This window comes from Fukomys damarensis, unplaced genomic scaffold (genome assembly GCF_012274545.1).
Source record: "Fukomys damarensis isolate Sample0158 unplaced genomic scaffold, DMR_v1.0_HiC HiC_scaffold_2, whole genome shotgun sequence".
In the NCBI taxonomy this organism is placed as follows: Eukaryota; Metazoa; Chordata; class Mammalia; order Rodentia; family Bathyergidae; genus Fukomys; species Fukomys damarensis.
Window position 1 is genome coordinate 25149540 of NW_022900914.1, and position 19283 is coordinate 25168822.

The window sequence follows — 19283 nt, forward strand, 5'->3', positions numbered from 1 at the left end:
CCTCCCCGTGCGGGCCACTGGAGTTTTTAAAGTGCGCTGGCAGCTACGCGAGCCGGACATTCGGGAGCTGCTAGCTGCACCGTCTCTGCGCTCTCGGACCTCCCGCCGCAGCTCTCCAGGGGGCGGCCGTACAATCCTCGGCAGTGTCCTGAGACTGTATGGTCATCTCAGCCGTCGCACCCGCCCGGACCCTGACTCCTGCCGGCTCCGATCCTTAGAGACACTTTTATTTTGTTTTTCATTTTTTTATTTTTGAAACCCCAGAAAATTGACTCTATTTCGAGGGGGAAAGGAACTTCAGCTCCCTTCTCGCTGCTCCCTTTTCTTGTCTGACAACCTCCTCCCACTCCTTTCCCCGACCCCGCCTCCAGGTGCAGGTTCCTCCCCGTCACCTTTCTCCACCCCCTCACCCCGCACCTAGCCGGCCGAACGCCCTCAAACTTCACTTGACAGCGCTGGGCGCTTGGCCCGCGAACACTAAGGAGCAGTTGCGCCCCCGCGGACCTCGGGGGAGCCGGCGAAGACAGAGGTTGCAGCCCCTGCTGACCAGCGAGTCCAGGTGCTCAGCGTCTCCAAAGGCCACGGCGACAATGACAGCTGACAAGGAGAAGAAGAGGTAAGCCCCATGTCAGAGCCGGCGAGGACGCTGGTCCGAGGCAGTGGCCAAACTGCACGGGACTGGCGCGGCCGCGAGTGGCTCGGAGAGGCGCGCAGAGGTCCTGGGGCTTGGCAGGTGACCCGGAGGAAGTGGGGCTGAAAGCAGGTGCTGGGTTTGGGGACGCGGAGCTGAGGCTTTGCAGCGGAGAGTTCTGTGGTGTGGACGAGGCGGAGGGAGATGACCCTGGAGGTCGGGTGTTCCAGACGCTCTGGTCTTGGGGCAACATACTATAGCGTCCACCACTGTAGTAAATTGGAGTACTTCTGGGTTGGTCCCTCGACTTTCTCAGGTTTCACCGGCTAAAACAGCAGCTACGCCTCTATTACCCTCCAGACCCCCGGGGGTCTGTCCAAATGCGCTGAGGTGCGCTCACAGTGGCTCGGGGCGAAAGAGGGGTGCTCGACACGGGAACGAGCCCCCGCGGAGCAGTGGGGACGCAGCCGAGCTCTCCACTGCCAGACGCCACCCACGTTTGTAGAGCCCCCACCACCACCTCACGCCTGGATCCCCTGGGTTGCCCTGCTGGGGCAGGTGTCTTGGTATGCAGGGCGGGGTTGTGACAGGGGCGTCCCCCGGCGACTGACTGCTAAAGAGGACAGAGAAGGACAGCCAGGAGAGCCTTGCGGCACTGGGTGAGAGGCGCCTCGGTCAACCCCGCTGCCCTTGCGAGGGCCCAGCCCTCTCAGCATGTGTGTGGCTCTCGCTTGGCCTCTCGCTCCTCCTGTCTCCGCGGGAGCCCAGCAGCGGGGAAGTGGTGCAGGGTTGGGAGGCTCAAGCGATGACGGGAGGGACTGCCTGACTGGGGTGGGGGTGGGGGGCTCGGTGACGAAGCTGACTTGCTCTGGTTCCAAGCGCCGCTGCGGGACAGAAGCCAGAAACAGCGTATCCCCGTGTCGAAAGCGGCGGCTCCCACCTCGGGGCAGCGATAAGGATTTGATAAACCTAGGCGAATCGCACCCGTCCTGGCCCAGCGCCAGAGCGCTGCTCTTCGAGATCGCTAGGAGGAGGGACCTGAGCGTCACCCCTCCATCAAGGCCCTGGTCTGGAGGCCAGGAGTTGGAGGGGCCCAGAGTGGGTAGCCGGTGCGCCCCCGGGGCGCCGCGGCAGCTCTGAGGGCCTGTATTCTGTGAGCGCAGCAAAACGAGGAATAACACGTTAGGGTGCAGTTTGTAAAGCCAATCATAACGCTAATCGTAATGACCAGCAATCAGAAAACAAAGTTATAGTCTGCCCTTCGGCAAGCGGCAAGCGTTCTGGGCTCCAGAGCCAGCTGGGGAACTTGTACATTTTAGAACTGCGACGCCCACGGGGCGAGTATCGCAGTCGTGGAGGAAGGGCCTGATGGTAATCTTGACAACTGTGTGAAGTGTCAGCATCTCTCGCGCGCCTGGTAGCCAGGTCCCGTGCTATCATGTATATTCATTGCCGGGACAAACTTGAGAGTAGAGGGGAAGGATTTTGACACAGCCGGCTGCAGCGCCCCTTCGGTTAGAGGGCTGGCAGAGGGGTGAAGAGTGGCGGTGGGAGCGGGGGAAAAAAGTTGGGTAACGAGTCTCCAAATTATTGGCGAGAGCGGCTGCTGTGAGAACCGTTGCGGGGAGGGGTCGGCCTGTGAAACCTCTAGGAGCCCACTGTGTGTGTGGCGGAGCCTCTAGAGTGGTGGCCGCCCTCTGCGACCTGCCGGGAGTTTTGTGCCAAAGAATGGCGGGACAAACAATGTGTCTCTCTCCACCCAAGTCTCAGGAGGAGTTGTCCAAGTCCCTCTGAGCTCATCATTTTGAGATTCCTTTACTTTCCTCATTGGGTTCTTTTGGCTGCAGCCTTCTCCAGGGACCAAGATGTCATTAAAATTTGTGACCCAGTGCATTAAAAATGTGGTGTGACACCGAGGGTTCCCTGTTGATAGCTCTACCCACCAAATTATTAAAAGATTTGTGTTTCTTTTGGTTCAAGAGTAATTTCTTCTCCAGAGTTATGTAATATTCCTTCTAACAGTAGCCCTTCAAGAAGTGAGTAGGATTATTTGGTTCCAAAATTTTGTGTGCTGATGAAGATGTTAAAATGTAGTACTAAAGAGTTTGTTCTCGAAACAGTATACTTTTGGCTTTTGTTGGAGTGAAGTTCTCCACCAGCCAGGTTCCTGATTCTAAAAGAATTAAGTATGGAAGTTCTTGAATGTGGAGATTGTGGAGTGGTCAGGCGAATGTAAATGAGATCCTTGGATAATCAAGGATCAAAGTCCAGTCACAAACCCAGACTCAGGCCTCAGTACCTTGCAGAAATGCTTATATTAGTGTGGGGCCTGTGATGGGAGGGGAACTGGACACTGGACCAGAAGTGTCCAAACTATTGTTCCCTTCCCATGTTAGCTGGACTTGCTTGTTCCTCTGCTAAAATAGAAGCAAAGTTCATTTTTTCCATCTCTGAAAGAAAAATATTGCTGAATAGTTTTTGTCAGTTGAAGCCTATTTTAAATATGTATTTCTCCAATATTTTGTATCAGTTTGTTTTATTGCTAAAAATGCAGTAGGGTGCAGAATTAATGTAACACATTACGAGATCAGGTATTAAATTTTTAACTTATACAGCTTTCATGAAGTTCTAAAGGCTGTGGCTTAAGGTTTTTTCAGTGTTGCTGGTGAGTGAGAACCTTAGGATTTTTTCCATACGGGATTTGGGGAACTGTCCAGTCAAATATTTCTCTCTGGATAAAGCCCTACGAAGTTTTGTGTGTGTGTCCTTAATAGAAATCATATACATGAGAACAAAACAAAACTTATAGTGACTTCTATAGTCACAAGGAAAATTAGTGCTGATAAGAATCAGAACCCTGGTTCATTATTTTCAATTAGTATGTATTTTCCTATCATTCCTTGAAATGCCTCTAGCCAATAAAGATGATTTCAAAAAGGGTTAGAATATCCTGACACTACCACTATGTACAGTATTCCCCAAGCCGCTGAACCTTGTAGACCCGTGGCCTTGCAGAACTTTGCTTTCCCAGGCACTGTACTTTGTAAGAGCCTGCAGCAGGAGTGATTCTGGTTTGTGTTTACAAAAAAGAAAAAGTTTGTACTTGGTCTCAGTGCTTGTAAACTTAAGAGAATGATGAATTCATTGTTTTAGTGCTCTCCCTTTATTTCAGTTAGAAATTAAGTATCTGTGTAGATAGATATTACTAAACAAAACTAGTGTGAGGACTCAGGTGGGACAGATTGTTTTGTGAATTAGAGAACATTCCCCACAGCTGCTTGATTGTTTCTTGCACGAGGTGAATTGGCATTTTCACTAGGAGTGAAACCAGGAGACTGAGTAATTTACATACAGTGTAAATTGGTTTCTGTCTCTGTGTAGGTATGCCTAGGGTGACTCTCAACTTTCTAGGAATCTGCTGTGTAAAGTGTTTAGAAGTACAAGGAACCAATTAGATAATTCTTAGTGCTCCAGAACTAAATGTCCAAATACATTTGAAAATATTTGCTATTGTTAATTATCCCAAGATTTAGGCTTTTCCACTTTTAGGAAATCTATCCAGTAGTTGCTTTTTTGTATTTTCCCTGTCGTCAATCAGCTTGATTGCTTCCCTTTTCATTTTAGCTCAGTGGATTTTCCCTTTGGTTTTTAGTAGTGACAGGTCTGGCTTTTACCAACATTGTGCCATTAGTTGTTTTCCAGCGCCCTTTACCACACCCCTACCTACCCCCATGGTACCTGTTCTCATAATTATATTCACACCAAGATGTGAATCAGTAAGACAAATGTGTGTTGAAAACATCCTCTCAATTCAGATGAAATGCTGAAGAGAAGACTAGGAAATAGGAAATACGGGATATGGTTCTTGCCTTCAAGTTGCTTAGTCTGATGGTGAGGGGGCAGCAGCACACATGTACTTAGATGTGACTTTTCTGTAGCGATCAAATATTTTGAAGCGAAAGATAAATTCTAAGCAGCATTTCAGGTAACAACCACACACACACACACACACACACACACAAATTATGTAAGAGTGGTGTGTGTGTGTGTGTGTGTGTTTAGGGGAGTGGAGCATAGAGTTCCTGGAGTCACACAGAGTAGGTACTGGCGGGGAGTTGGTGTTTAGGGGTAATGAGAGTAAACAGAAAGTTCAAGGCTGTTCTCTGTTGTGAACTTTGTTACCACAGACAGGCTCCCCAAATCACCCGTTTGCTGTACTTTACACTCTTGCTTTGGGTGAGGGGCAAGGAGGGAGGAATCTGGTCAGGCTCTGCTAGGGCAGAGAGGTTCCTGGTTCCTCTGAGGATAGCAGTGGAGACAGCTGTGACTCCAGGGGGCGCCAAGAAAGGCGAGGAGTCTTTTTTTCCAGACTATAACTTGGCATCAGAGACTACTGAAACTGTGTACCAGGTGTTACATACAGACATACTTTTTTCGAAAAGAGTGCTATTCAGATCTTACTGGCCTTTCAGAGTTGTTTGGTCTGGAGAAGGCAAGCCCATGCCCTTGGCTGTCTCACTTGGTGACCATTTTGCATTTTAGAATCTTTCAGTTCAGGTCCCAGACTACTCCTACGTTCCCTTGCCAGTGTCTTTCCCTGTCTTGGAGAGGGGGCAGGAGGTTGGTGTGTGCATCTAGTAAAGATTTTTGAGGTGCAGCTTTACCTTACCTGTACCTGGCTAGCCTGTCTGTCCATCTGCATGTTTGCCCTCGGTAACAGAAGGGAAGCCAAGTGCACCGAACAAGGCTAATTTTGCTATGATTCAATTTGTTAATGCTCCGTACAGTGCCTGTGAAAATAATTCTATTATTTGGAAGTCCTTCTATTTCCTAGGAATGTGTGTATTCTTAATAGAAATCATGTACATGAGGACAAAACAAAACACTGAGTGCTTAGTCTCATTTGTGCCACCACCATCTTCAGATCTTCACATGGTTTAACTCTTTTAATCCTCATAATAACCCATGTGAGATAAGCCCTGTTATTATCCCTACATCACTGATGGGAAAGCTGAAGTACAGAAGAGGTTACTGCCCAGGGTTTAGGTAGCATGGGCAGAGCTGAGAATCAACCAGGGCAAAGTGTTGCCACCTTCCATACTCTCGCTCACTGTTCCGTGCCTCATCACCTTACCCAAGAGACCTATAAAATCATTTACTACCATGTCCGAATGTTAAGCATGCTATAAATGATAACTGCTTTTGTTGTGTTTGTTATAATTATTATAATGACCTTACTCTTTTGCCTCAACCCTATATCAAACCTCACACAGTCAGGGATTAAGATCTGAAGATAAACTTGGAACCCTTGCAATTTCTTATTTTTCATAGATTTTCCTCAGCTCAGATAAGAGGGTGGTTCTGTACTGCCCCTAGAAGTTCAAAGCTTTCCACCTCCCACCCTTTGCTGGTGGCAGGACTTCAATAACTGCTCAGCCTTCGGACTCCATTGTGCTGGAGGACCTGTTCGGAGCTCTTCCTCTGTGGCTTGTGAAGAACCACTTACCAATCAAGATGCACAGGACTTCCTCTGGCTCTTTTGATCTTTTGAAATTGCAAGCACAGGAAGGAAAGAATGGATGGGGGGATAGAGAATAGCCATGATTGTTGTGGTTATATGTTGCCTCGGTATAGAGCCCTTTCTCTGGTGAGCCCCAAGACTTCACAAGAGCTGGCCTCTGCACCATGAATCTAGAGCACTTCAGTTTTCCCAGTGCCTTGTTAATAGTTGCACTGATGCATACCATAACAGAGGGAGAAGTCAGGTGTACTGGCAGTTGTGCGTTACTGTGAATGTGTGGTGGCTGTCCATGAGTGTTGCCACTGATAGCACCTTCGGTTTTCGAGAATAGGTTGGGTGTCATTTGGTGTCAGTTTCTCATCCTGCTATTGAAAGACACAGAATTGATCTGAAGGCATGAAGTTCAGGAGAGTGTTGGAACACTTTGAGGTCCTATAATCCAAAGAGACAGGTGTGTAATAGGCCAGAATGTTACCTATGTATAAGTGGCCTTTTTCTGACATCTCAAAAAATACTGGTTTGCTTGATTACTTTAGGCTATTTCCAGAAGCCACTAGCATTATCTGCAAAGCTCCTATTTTATGGCATCACCACCAGAAGTTTTACATGTGCCCAGGAGGTGCATTTTCACCTCTTGACTTGGGACTGCACCATGTTTAAAATTATGAGTTTTAAATTATGGATGATTTCTGTGCTAGTAATGACTGTAGACAGCATGTCCTTTTCTCATGCAGAAAGATACTTTAGAAAGGGTAGCTTGTCAATAAGGGAAATTATTGCATTAAAATATGTATAATTTATTTGTCATGCACCCATCTGACACTTTAACAAAATTCTATCAAGCCATGGAAGTGGATTGTCAGAATGTTCTTTTTTATATACCCTTGATGGCACCCTGCAATAAAAAACCAAAAAGACCCCTAAACCTAAAAGGTAAGTGCTAAGAGTCGCAGCAGATTAGTGGTATTTTCCTGTTAGACTGTGTAATCAACATGTGGGCCTGAAAATGGACCCATTATGTCATACTTGTGACTGTCTGTCCCCACTACCTTGTTGGCTGTCCCCATGCTAGAGGTGTAGCCAGTGGCACTTATGGGAATGGCTTTACTGGCTTCTTTTGACCTTATTTGTAGTTTGAGGTGCCTGATGTTGGCCTATGACTGGGAAGTTCTTAGTTTGTTATGAGGAAGGGGACACATGGGATCAGTCTGAGAAGGCTCAGAAACACTTTACAAATCCTTGAAAATATATCAATTAATATATACAGTTTTTTGGTGGTAATCATTTAAATCGCAATGCTGTGTGTCTAGACAGATGGTGTCTCTTGTGTCTCTTGATGTTTTAATCACTCTTAACACACATATTTTACTCCTGATTTTAAACAGTTGTTGTTACCATTTTGTATAAAATATGTCCTGATCACTTCCAGGGAGGAGACAGGGGAGAGAAGGATAACGTACTGTCCATATCTTGATTTGGGAAATGGAGCTCCTGAAAGACACAGACCACACCGTCTACAGCATAGTCTCATGTCTGTGGTGGGGCTGGGCCCCATGTACCACCTCAGACTCCTGTTAGCAGCTCACGGGCCAAGAGCACAAAGCAGTGACTCAAACTGCTAGGTGAACTCTTCTCATCACTAATGAGTAATTACAGCAAATATTTACAAGCCTCCTTCCTACCTTTATGACTTCCTGTTGCTGAAGCACTTTGGAGTATTGAGAAAGATTGTTCTGGAAAAATACATCATACACAGTTGCAGGAAATAAGGCCTTTAAGCACACACACAGACACACACACACACACACACCCACTCACAAAAACCCAGTTACCTGGTTTTGTTTATGAATTCCATGTGGAAACAAAAGAAAATTATACTTATGAGGAACAGTTTGAGAATTCCAAATTTCAAAACAAAATTTTTAAAAATCAGTTCTGGACTATCAAAGATGTGGAAAAATAGGACAAATGATATTTGTAGAGAATATTCTAGAAGCAATAGGACTCTGCAAGTTAGTAAAGTAAAATTTGGAATTGAAGCTTGAACTAGTGGATAAACACTCTTATGGAGGAACATAGGATCTCCATAAGATTTTTCTACGTGAAAATATGCATGCTTAATAACACACACACACACACACACACACACACCCACTCACAAAAACCCAGTTACCTGGTTTTGTTTATGAATTCCATGTGGAAACAAAAGAAAATTATACTTATGAGGAACAGTTTGAGAATTCCAAATTTCAAAACAAAATTTTTAAAAATCAGTTCTGGACTATCAAAGATGTGGAAAAATAGGACAAATGATATTTGTAGAGAATATTCTAGAAGCAATAGGACTCTGCAAGTTAGTAAAGTAAAATTTGGAATTGAAGCTTGAACTAGTGGATAAACACTCTTATGGAGGAACATAGGATCTCCATAAGATTTTTCTACGTGAAAATATGCATGCTTAATAGAATAGTGAGACATTTTAAATATGCTATGTGGGAATTCAAAGAGCAAAAAGCATATTCACTTTATAAAATTCCAAAATAAATCCCAATAATTCTCATTTCTTGTATATTTAGTTGAAAATGGAGTCTGGTGAATTTGCTTTCCCAGTAAGTTTCTTGCATTTCTCTCCTGTGTGTCCTAGAGTTCTCAGGTGCTATTTTAGAATGGCAGTGTTCACTCCAGCACTGGCTGAGGTCGATGGAGCTAATTTTGGTGCCCAGAGTAAAGGGAGAGAGAAGGTGTATGCAGAGCCAAAAGAGCTTTTTGGTCCTGGGTTTGGAGCAGCATGGGTGTTACCAGACATACCTACCACATTTCACCTTTAGAACCTTTATTTGTGTGCTTGCACAACAAGTGTTTACCCAGATATTAAGATAAGGAAAGTATGAAGGTCACATTTCACTGGTGACAAGGGAGCTTCTATAAATGTAGGCGTATCCCCACGCAGCAGGAGTCTGTCTTATTCTCTACCCTGGACTTATGAGAATTAAGGGCGAGTGGGGCATGGGAGCGAAGACCTTCCCCCCGCCTCTCTCTAGCTTTCTTGCCATCTGTGCGTGTTTTGGCTCCAAGGTGTGCCCCTCCCATTTGGAGAGGTCTGTGTGGTGGGCAGGTCGTCAAAGGGAAATCCTAGTTACTGTGTGCTCCCCAGCTCTGGAGTCTTCTGGATTTCCATGGAAATTTGTGCCAGTGCCTCTCCCTGCTGTGCGACTGATGAGGGAGTACCTGGGCTGCCAACACCCCTCCCCTGTCCTCTGCCTTGAGGGTTGCATGTGTTGAGACCACCCCCATGTTAGGTTCCCTTGGTAGGATTGCTCTGCGCTGGAGGTGTAGCGGACTCTCAGTATAGAAAAGGAGTTCTGTTGTGCACTGGGCATTTCTGAGGGACTTTGAAGGATTAGTGAGATACTTCGAGCTCAGCGTTCTTCTGAGGGATGGCCTAGTGGCAGTGGGGTTCACCTGGCTGCGGCAAGGAGCCCACTCCCTATCATGCAATCTGCCTTCTGCCTCCCACAGCCACAAACTTCCTCCCTCACCCCAAAAGCAGTGTCTCAGTCCTCATCCCTACCTGCCCCTCACAGTAGCACATACCTACATACTTTTCCTGTCCTCCTGCCCAAATGGCTCACAGTTTCTCCCCAGCTTACACTGAATCCCATAGTAATTCCCACATTGGCACCACTCCTCCATTTCTTACTAGCTCTTGCTTATGTTTGCCAGAGAGCATGAGTATATTTCCTCGTTACCTAATGACAATTCATTTGCTCATGAGCAGGGATTCTAATTTTCTAGTGCATCCTGTAATGTCTTGCTGCTTCATTGATTGATTGGTTGATTGATTGATGCTGGTGATTGAACCTAGGATAGTCATACTAAACTATGTTGTCATCATCATAATCATTATCATTATTATCATTTATTAATTATTGTTATTGAGACAGGGTCTTGCTAAGTCACTAAATGGCTTGGGCTGGGTTCCTCCTTCCTTAACCTCCCAGAGTGCTGGGATTACTGCTGTATGCCACCATGCCTGGCTGCTGCTGCTTCTGCTGCTCCTCCTTCTCCTCCTCCTCGTCCTCGTCCTCCTCCTCCTTCTCTTCCTCTTCTTCCTCCTCCTCCTCCTCCTCCTCTGCCTTCTTCATCTTCATCTGAAATCGTGTTCAGAGCTTTTTGTTTCTGTTTGTATGTTTTTGAAACAGGGTCTCTTTATAGTTTCCAAACTAGCCTTGAAGTTGTGCTCCTTCTGTCTCAGTTCCCAAGTTCTGGGATTGCAGGTTTGTATTATGACCATATCAGGTGCTTGTGCTCAGCTTCTTTTTTTAATCCCAGAAGTGCTTTGTCAGTGTTCCTTGGGTTACTTGGAAAGCCTGCCCCCTTGTTATCCTTTAAAGAGAAAGAAAAATTGGGGGAAGGAGACCACGGGCAAACATGACTTTATATCAAATGCCAGCATCGGGCTACTATTATATCAATGCTTCACATTAACAATGCCCTATCTGCTCTGTTAAGGCAGGCACCAACCAAACAACAAAATACTCCCTTACTTTAAAATGTCCAGTTGGAAAAGTTGGACCGGGGGCACCGTCTCTCAGCATCTTCCCTGGGAAGCCTTCCTTGGTTAGCTGCACATTGGTTTCCCCTGTATGTATTTGGTTTTCAGACTGTGCTTTATCATCTAGAAGACAGTGTGAGGTGGAGCTGAGTAGGCTCCTTGTTGCCTGCAGGTTTCTTTCACACCTTGCTTTTGAGTGCATGTAATTATCTGTCACTGCCTAGCAGTGAGGTAGTAAGCCCTCCAAGAACCAGAACCTAGTCATCTTTTCCTGTTCTTTTTTCCCCCAGAATTATCTAGAAGAGAGGTCTGTCCACACTGAGGTGCTCAGTTGTTTGTGGACTAATTCTGTGTCAGGAACTTTGGGAGCTCAGTGTGAGGAAAACTTGGCTCAGATCATCTTAACCCATCCTCATTGTGTGGGCCACGTGTGCACTGAGATCAGTGATGTGCTGGCCTCATTCTGGTGTGTGACTGTTTGTAGGTTACCTCCCATTTCAGGGCTGCATAACATCATAAGACTACAAACAGGTGTTGGATGGACCATGTATTCTCGTAAAATGATTTATTTGTTTAAAAGAATTCAGTTGTGTTATTATGTGTACCAACTCCTCACAAGGAATGTAAACATTACAGACTGCCAGCACAATATTAAAAAATATTAGGGATGGCGTATATTAATGGGTACCCTAACTGCATCTTCAGGACATTGCCATCTTCTTAGGAAGTTAGAACTAGCTCAGATAAAGCATTGAGTCCATAGCAGAGACTAATAGGAATTAAGTGAGGGTGAATAATGGCAAATGGGTCTTGTGTGTTGGGAATAGTTAGAAAAGGAAATGACTGCCTTAGGTCACAGGGATGTTTAACAGAGAAGAGTTAAAACTCCAGGTCTTGAAAATTAGGTAGAATTTGGGTAGGCGGGTGGGTGTGGGGCATTGCAGTGGAGGTAGACAGAGTGAGTGAAGCAATGGGGCAGGAATGGGCAGTGTGCAGGCTGGGGCTGGTGAAGGCTCCTCCCAGAGCTGAACCTGGAGCTCTGTTAACGGATGGGAAATGGAAACCATTTCCTGTGCTGTGCTGGACAGTTTAGGAACAGGCCTTCCTGAGTCATGTTTCATGAATCTTTGTGCTGCCTTGGCACCACAGGAGTAGCGCCTGCCTCTTCTGGAGTATTATGCCCTCCAAACACGAGCCTGGTCCTAGTGTGAGCATCTGGGGATGGTTGAAGGAAGCCATGGCTACCCCCTGTATTACTGACCTCAAAGGCTCCCTGTATTCCTTAGAAAATCGTCTGTGATTGCTCTTTGGGCCTGCGCCATCCTCAGAGTAATACATGCCATATAAAAGCCTCTCCAGGAACACAGTGGGAGCTGGAAGGGCACAACTTGCTGTACCCTGAGAAAGTAGTGACCTTCATATGCATGTTCTCATTCTGTTGTTTTGCTACCAGGGATCGAACTCGGGTCCTTACACTTGTGAGGCAGGCGGTGGCACCACTGAGCCACATCCCCAGTCGAGTTTTGTTTTTTTGTTTTTTGTATCAGGGATAGAACTCGGGACCTTGCTAGCGAGGCAGGCAGTGGAACCACTGAGCTAAATCCTCGGCTGCACGTTCTCATTCTGGTAAAGCCTTTGTCCCCTTGATGTTTTCATTCTATCCCTCTTGTCATTTCTTAGTTTAGAAAGATACGTGTCCTTTCAACATTCCACTCTTTGTAGGGACTTAGCCAAATCCAAGTCAGATTATCCCTCTTGCCAGTCTTACTAATAACTGTTCATCCCATTCCTTCTAAAGAGTGGCCCAGCTGTTCTTTGCCCTTCTTTCTTATTTTGTAGCCACACCATTCCTTAAACCCTAGCCCCATTCTGGAGTCACCTGGGTGGGGCAACTGGGCCTTTTTCTTCCCTTAGCAGGTGTAACCTTTCCCCTGGAGGGATTTAGAAACACTTAAGGTCACAGCTGAACATTTGTGGGCCAGGCCACGGACAGAGATCCCAAATCACTGGACAAGATCCCACTCCAGGGACAGCAGAGACCAGAAAGCCTCATTCAAGTCAGCTTATCCTGTCCAATAGTTCTTTGAGGAAGGTTATAGCTCCTGAAAACTCCTGGTCTAGAATTGATGTCACAATAAAATTGCATGTCTTGTCTTCTACTCCTTTCTGACACCTGCAGGATCAGCAAGTAGTTATAAAACTGTGAGACTGCTGCCCAGTCCAAGCAGAATCAGCTGGGCCTTTGGGTCCATTGGCAGTCATTTCAGTGCATACTCTGTGAGCATCGGGCTTGAAGCCCTAGGAGATAAATGGAACATTGCCTGCCCCATCTGGGACTGTCAGAACTAGAAAGGGACAGACAGTCCAGACCAAAGGGCTCTTTGCGACCTTGGGCAGTTGGCGCAGGTTGGAAAGTGGTATTTTGAAGATCTTGCCATGGCTGAAGATATGAGTCCATCACCTACTTTCCAATAGTTCTAGGAAGGAGAAAGGAAGGTATCATAACCAAGTTCATCTGTGAAACCTGTGATTGGTTCTGTGTCTATTCTTTTGTGTTCATTTTCTTTTCCAAAGCAAAACATGCTTTTAAAAAGTCAGAAGTTCTCCTCTGCTGGAATTCTAACATGCTCTTTCCCTCACTTTGGTCAGTGAGATGCTGGGCTTGGGTATACCTGGAGGTGATGTGTTCCTGTGGCCACCAGCGAGCCCAAGGCCTTGGAAGAGCTTAAGGACCAGAGGGAACAGGGAGAAATGAGTCTGAGCAACTGTGAACATGAATCCTCTGTCCCAAGCCATCTCTTGAGCATATTTGAAACCATTTTCCATCCAGAACAACAGGAGCCTTGTGGTTCTAGCCACCCGTAGCTCCTTGTATGGGCCCAAATATTAGAAGGCTGTGATGACAGCCTAATTCTCCTCTAGTTAGATCTTCAGGGATGCTGTTTATTTTGGACAGTGACAAGCTTTCTCCCACTTAAATTTCTGTGCCTCCAAAATTAGTGTCAGGATGACCACAAGAGTTCTGTATTTCTTAGGCTTTGACTTGCCAAACATTATAAATGCTCCCACCTCCCCGTCCCTTTCTTGTGTCCCTGGCAAAGCCTTAGTCCTCACAAGATTCAGAGGAGCTCTCAAAAGTCCCTAGGCATCTGACTGCTCTAGATCTTCCTCTGATGTGTGTGACCTAGGACAGGAGATTTAACCTCTCTGGATGTTCTCCATTCCTAAATGGAGGTTAAACATACTTGTTGCTTTGTCAAATTCCTGTTTTGAGATAGAGTCCAGGTAGAGTTTTGTAAAACCATACCTCTTCAAAGTATATTTTAAAACTCAGTTTTGCAACCATTATCTCCATGGAGAGAACTTTGAAAAGTATAAAGTGCAAACCTTCAAGGTATCATTATTAAATAAGCACCGCAATATAATCATAGTAAAATAATCATTAGGTCCATTGTTACCTCGTGAACTGATCTGACTGTAGTTGGAAGGAGCCTTGGGAGAATCTAAAAGTGATCAGCAAGTTGGTTCTCAAGCCTCCAAATGCCTCTCCTGGCTGAGCTTTTCAAGGCCACAGGCTTTTGACAGTTATAACTTTAGGGTGTGAGTGATATTTTTTCCCATACCCCAAGAGCGAGGAAATCTGATCACACCAAGGGACCAAGAAAACTCCTGCCTCAGGTCTCACCTTCTCGGGGAAGACTTCCTGACCTCCCTCAGTTAACATCCATCCTGTTCTTTTTTTTTTTTTTAACAACACACCCCTGTATTGTAATTTATTTGTTTTCTTGTTTATTGTCATACCTCCCTCAGGCTGTGAGCTGTGAGTGCCTTGCTGGCCACCTGATGTGTCCCCAATGTTTAGGATGTATAGCACATACCTGTTGCTTCTTAAATAATTCAAGTTTACTGGGTTTTTTCCTCAACATTATCATTTGTGACATTTGTTCAGTGCTTATTTTCTCAGGGCTATAAATGTAGACTAAAGCAGTTGTCATTTTTGTCACATTGCTGAAACAACTGAGACACAAAAATGTGATCACAACCCCAGGGACTGGCAGTGCCCGTGTGAACAGCTTCCCAGCCCCAGACTCTCTGCAGGAACCCTTGCTGTCTCTCTTGGCACTTCGCTTTTTCTGCTGTGGTGATGTTATTGTTTGTCTTATTTGGCAATGTTTACACGGTAGGAGTTGAGGCCATTGTGTGTTGACGGTGTCTGGAAATACACGGCAAAGTCTCAGGGGAATGCCACTGGTTTCTTACCACAATTAGCAGTTGTCCGGCTGGGCCCTGATAGGGTGGGTACTGCCCCTACCCAGCAGGTTCTGTGAATTCTCTGGCCCTCTACAGAAGCAAAGGACACTGGGGGTTCCTGCAACCACTGCCCCATTTCTGCCCTGCCCTAACTCTCTCTCCCCTCACACTGAGGACCTTTCTACTCAGGAAAATGTGTTGCGTCTAGTGAGTTCCTGTGGCCTGGAGGACTGGAAAGACAAGTGCTAACCAGCTGGGTGACTGCTCTGGGCCTCAGTTTCTCCACCAGACAGATAGGATCATGGACCTAAGGTTCTGGTTCCAGGGTGACCTGGGTTTGCACTGGGGCCTGTTTCTAAGTCCTCCCTCAGGGAAGAAAGGTGGGAAGTTCAAGGTGAGCAGTGGGCTTTGGAGGAAGCTTTTCCGGTTCCCTGTGACTACGGCTGTTCTAGATGCAATTCCATTAGACTAGAAGTCACTGCTGGGTCTAGCCCAGCCCATTCCCATGGAAGCAGCAGAATCTCCACCCTCTAGAAGGAAGTGGACTGAGGTATAATGGGGAGGTTTCCCCAAAAGGGAAGCTGTGTTAACAAGAGGGTCTGTTTCTACGCCTGCTGTTGCCAGGCTGCTGGGCTGAAGGAGAACACTGGAACTGGTGTCCGATTTTGACCCCATCACACTAAAGCTGTTCCACAGACTTCTCTGAGCCTCAGCTTCTACATCTTTAGGTGGTTGCTATAATCTCTGCCCAGCCAGTTAGATTGGTGCATCAAGAATATAAACTATCGCAGGAAAAGGGGTTATTACTATAGTGCGTATACATGTGGACATCCCTGGGGGCTCAGGGCTGGTAGATGATCGGCACAAACAGCCTGAAAGTGCTGTGCCTGTCAGCCTAAGGCAGTGAGTGAGAGAACGGAGCTAGAAAGCTGGTGGCCTTGAGAGAAGCAGGCCTGAAATTACTGAATGAAGTCATGTATACATTGGGGGGAGGTGGTGCGCTGAGGGACAGAGGTGAGTCAGTGCAGAAGTGTTGGGAGTCACCTTGCACTTGGGCCAAAAAAGTAGAAACACTGGGACCCGGGTTTATCTGCTTTATATCAGGTACATCAAGTTCTGGATGGCCACATACTAGCCAGAGATGGGAGATGGCCTGTCTCCCTTGCTGCCTTGGGAAGGCTTTCTGCTGGCTTCAGCCCCAATGAGCAAAGTCCACTTATTCACTGGAGTTCACACAGACTCCTTGCCAGGCCTGCCCAGAATCCTGTCTCCTGTGACTTCCTGTGTTCTTGCATAATATTTCCTTGCCTCTTGAATGGCTGGCCCCGTGTGGGGGTAGCTCACTGACGTTACTGGATGGAGAGCAGGATGTGGAGGGAGGATGAGGATATTCTGATTCACCCACGGGTGCTCTGAGCCCTTGAGGACCAGGAGGTAGCAGGGGCAGAGACCCTTGAATTGTGTGATGGAAATTTTTAACAAGAAGGGAGTCAGGGAAACCCTGTGGGCATGTGCGCGCACATGCTCATATCCGTATCCATGAAACGTTTCTCTTGTAAATTTATTTTAGAAGTAGCTAAGTTTGTTTTCTTCTGATTATAGAAGGTATGCACATTCCCCATAAAAAGCCATCAAGAGGGCACTAGGATAAAAATAAAGGTCACCAAAATTCCTGCCATTATAACCACTGTTCATGCATAGTTGAACGGCATAAGCCTTTCCTCTATAATTAATACTGATATACAGCTATAAAATAATACCTTGTTGCATGCTGTTGCAACAGTTCATTTTCTATACAGCAATATGTCAGAACTATCTCTTACAATTAAGATCCATGGATTTAATAAATAGCTGCATTACATTCTGATTAACAGAAGCACATGATGAAACTCCTATTCACTGACTTGTCCAGGCTCAGAAAACAGGTGATAACTAGCCCAAAGAGTATTTACAAACCTGAAAAGCAGCATCTCTCCTGTATTTCTGACTGTGTTTTAGCTCTGGTATCCCAGAAATAACTACAAAATAAAAGGTTATGTGCCCATGTAGGCCTTCCTCTAGGCTTAGAATAATTCCCATGATTACATAGGAGGAGGCTGCAGCAATGACAGGTCCCAGAGCTGGGCCAGGTCTTACTTTGGCTCAAGTGATCTCCAAGTCTGGCCCTTGCGAGTGCTTTGAGTGAGGAGCCACTAGCTAGTAGAACAAGTTTTCCTTTGGTGGCTTTCCCGTGCCCATGATTTCAAAGAAGTTCCATTTTAAATTGTAGTTGGTTATCACCCCTCTGAAATTTTTTGACACAATCCATGTCTCTAAAAGGTATTTCTGTATAGCAGTGTTTTCATGGTATCTAAAGCTTCAAATCATATATACTGTCATCCAGATTTTCTTATAGTTAGATTATGAAAAGAGATGCTGTCCATAGGACATTTCTACATCACCCCTAAAGATTGGATACTTTTAGAGGTTATTATTAGCTCTGTCTCCTAAATTGCTGAAAGTGTAACCTAGATTTATGGTAAACTTCAATATAAAGATGATTCCTGTTAATTTTCGACTCAGGTATCAACACATCTGCCTGTTTTCTTTGATTCACCCTTATGCTGAATTGAGTATGTCTTTGATTTAACTGAGAGTTTTAGAATGAGGCTGGGCATGATTGCTTGCGTTTGGGTATTGTTAGGTTTACTTTTGAGACAAGAGAGATTGTTTACTAAAGTTCTCTATTTCAGAAATTCCTTCTAAATCAAAAACCATGATAACGTTATTCAGCTTGAACACGTTTATTTTAAAGCTCTCAGGGATCTCTTAACACAAAAATGTGCAACAGAACTTGGTAGTAGTAGACTGCAAAGATTTTACTTCATTTTGTTTATAGTTGTCTGCCATCCAAGCAAATGATCTATTATACCAATTTGCATAATTATAGTCTCTCCTTCAATTTATTCACCCTGGGCTCCTTTTTCTAGAATTACTGGCCAGACTGTTATTACATCAGATTCTTTAACTCTGGTATTCTGAGGAATGAAGATAGAAATAGGAGTCAGAGAAAGGAAATAACAATCTTTGCTTTTCAAGGTTTTTGGTACATTAAACATTTAGTAAGTTAATTTTTGTAATTGCTCTCCTTACTTGGTTATTACCTGATTTTGGTGGGTCCTGGCTATGTGTATACATTTGGGAAGTGGAGAGGGAAAAGACTGATTTGGCCCTCAGAATTATGAAACAGGACTTTGTTAAAATTGATACCTCTGTACGATGAGCGTGCAACAGCTGTTGGCATGGCAAACTCCTACGTGGAAAAGTGCACGCTGCTTGCAGATGACTTTTGCAGTCCTCAGTATTAATTTGATAAATGGCTTTTTTAATAGTAGTTTGTGGACTAATGGAAAGGTTGAAGCAAGCCTTCATTACCAGAAAGGAGGAGGGGATTTTCAAGCTGCTGGGTGTACGCAATGGAGAGCCACAGCCAAATCTCCATTTTCAGCTGAGTGTCTCTTTGCACAGCAGAAATGCTTGAAGCCTGGCCAGCAAGAATGCATTAGGAAACTGTCTGAAAAGTATGCATCTGCCCTTATTGTGGACTTCACACATGCAGAGGGTTTGGAGTCCTTTTGACTCAAAACATTTACTTTGTTGTGGGAGTTAGTCTAAGAGTTCTATAGAACATTTGTGTTGTCTTTTTCCTTTTGTGGTTCCAGTGAGGCTCTAAGCTGGCTAACTCATCTTTATTACTGTCAAAAAATATGTATAATATACACATTTCCATTTTAGCAATTTTTAAGTATACAGTTCAGTGGCATTAAATCTACTCACATTCATGTGCTGCTATTGCTGCTATCACTCTCAAGTCTTTCATCATCCCCAACTGAAACTGTATTCATTGAACTGTAACTCCCCCATTCCTACCTGCTACCAAGCCCTGGTAACCACTATTCTACTTTCCCTATACAGTTGGCAATTCTCAATACCTCATATAAATGGAAACAGAAATATTTGTTGTTTTGTGTTTGGCTTATTTCACTTGGATTAATGTTTTCAAGTTATAGCGTGCAGCAACACTTCAATCCTTTTTAAAATGGTAGTATTATTGTCTGTATGTGTAAACCACAATTTGGTTACAAATTCGTCTACCAGCAGACGTTTTGGTTGTTTCCATCCTTGGCTGCCCTGAACAAGTTGCTGTGAACAGGGAAGGGTAAGTATGTAGCTGAGTCCCTGCTTTCAATTTTTTTTTTCATTTCTTTTGAGTATGTACCTAGAAGTGAAATTGCTGGATCTTACATTAATTCCTTCTTTTTTTTTTTTTTTTTTTTTTTTTTTTT

The 19283-nt window shown here is 45.1% G+C and overlaps 1 protein-coding gene across 2 annotated transcripts in view; it reads left to right on the plus strand.

The window, feature by feature from the left end:
* Positions 1–18: 18 nt before the first annotated feature.
* Epas1 (endothelial PAS domain protein 1) overlaps positions 19–19283 on the plus strand; it is an 80751-nt gene continuing 61486 nt past the window's right edge. For both annotated transcript variants that reach the window (XM_010615775.3, XM_010615776.3), the window contains exon 1: positions 19–616. In XM_010615775.3, the coding sequence (XP_010614077.1) occupies positions 591–616 (26 nt within the window). In that variant the 5' untranslated portion in view covers positions 19–590. The remainder of the gene's footprint in view (positions 617–19283) is intronic.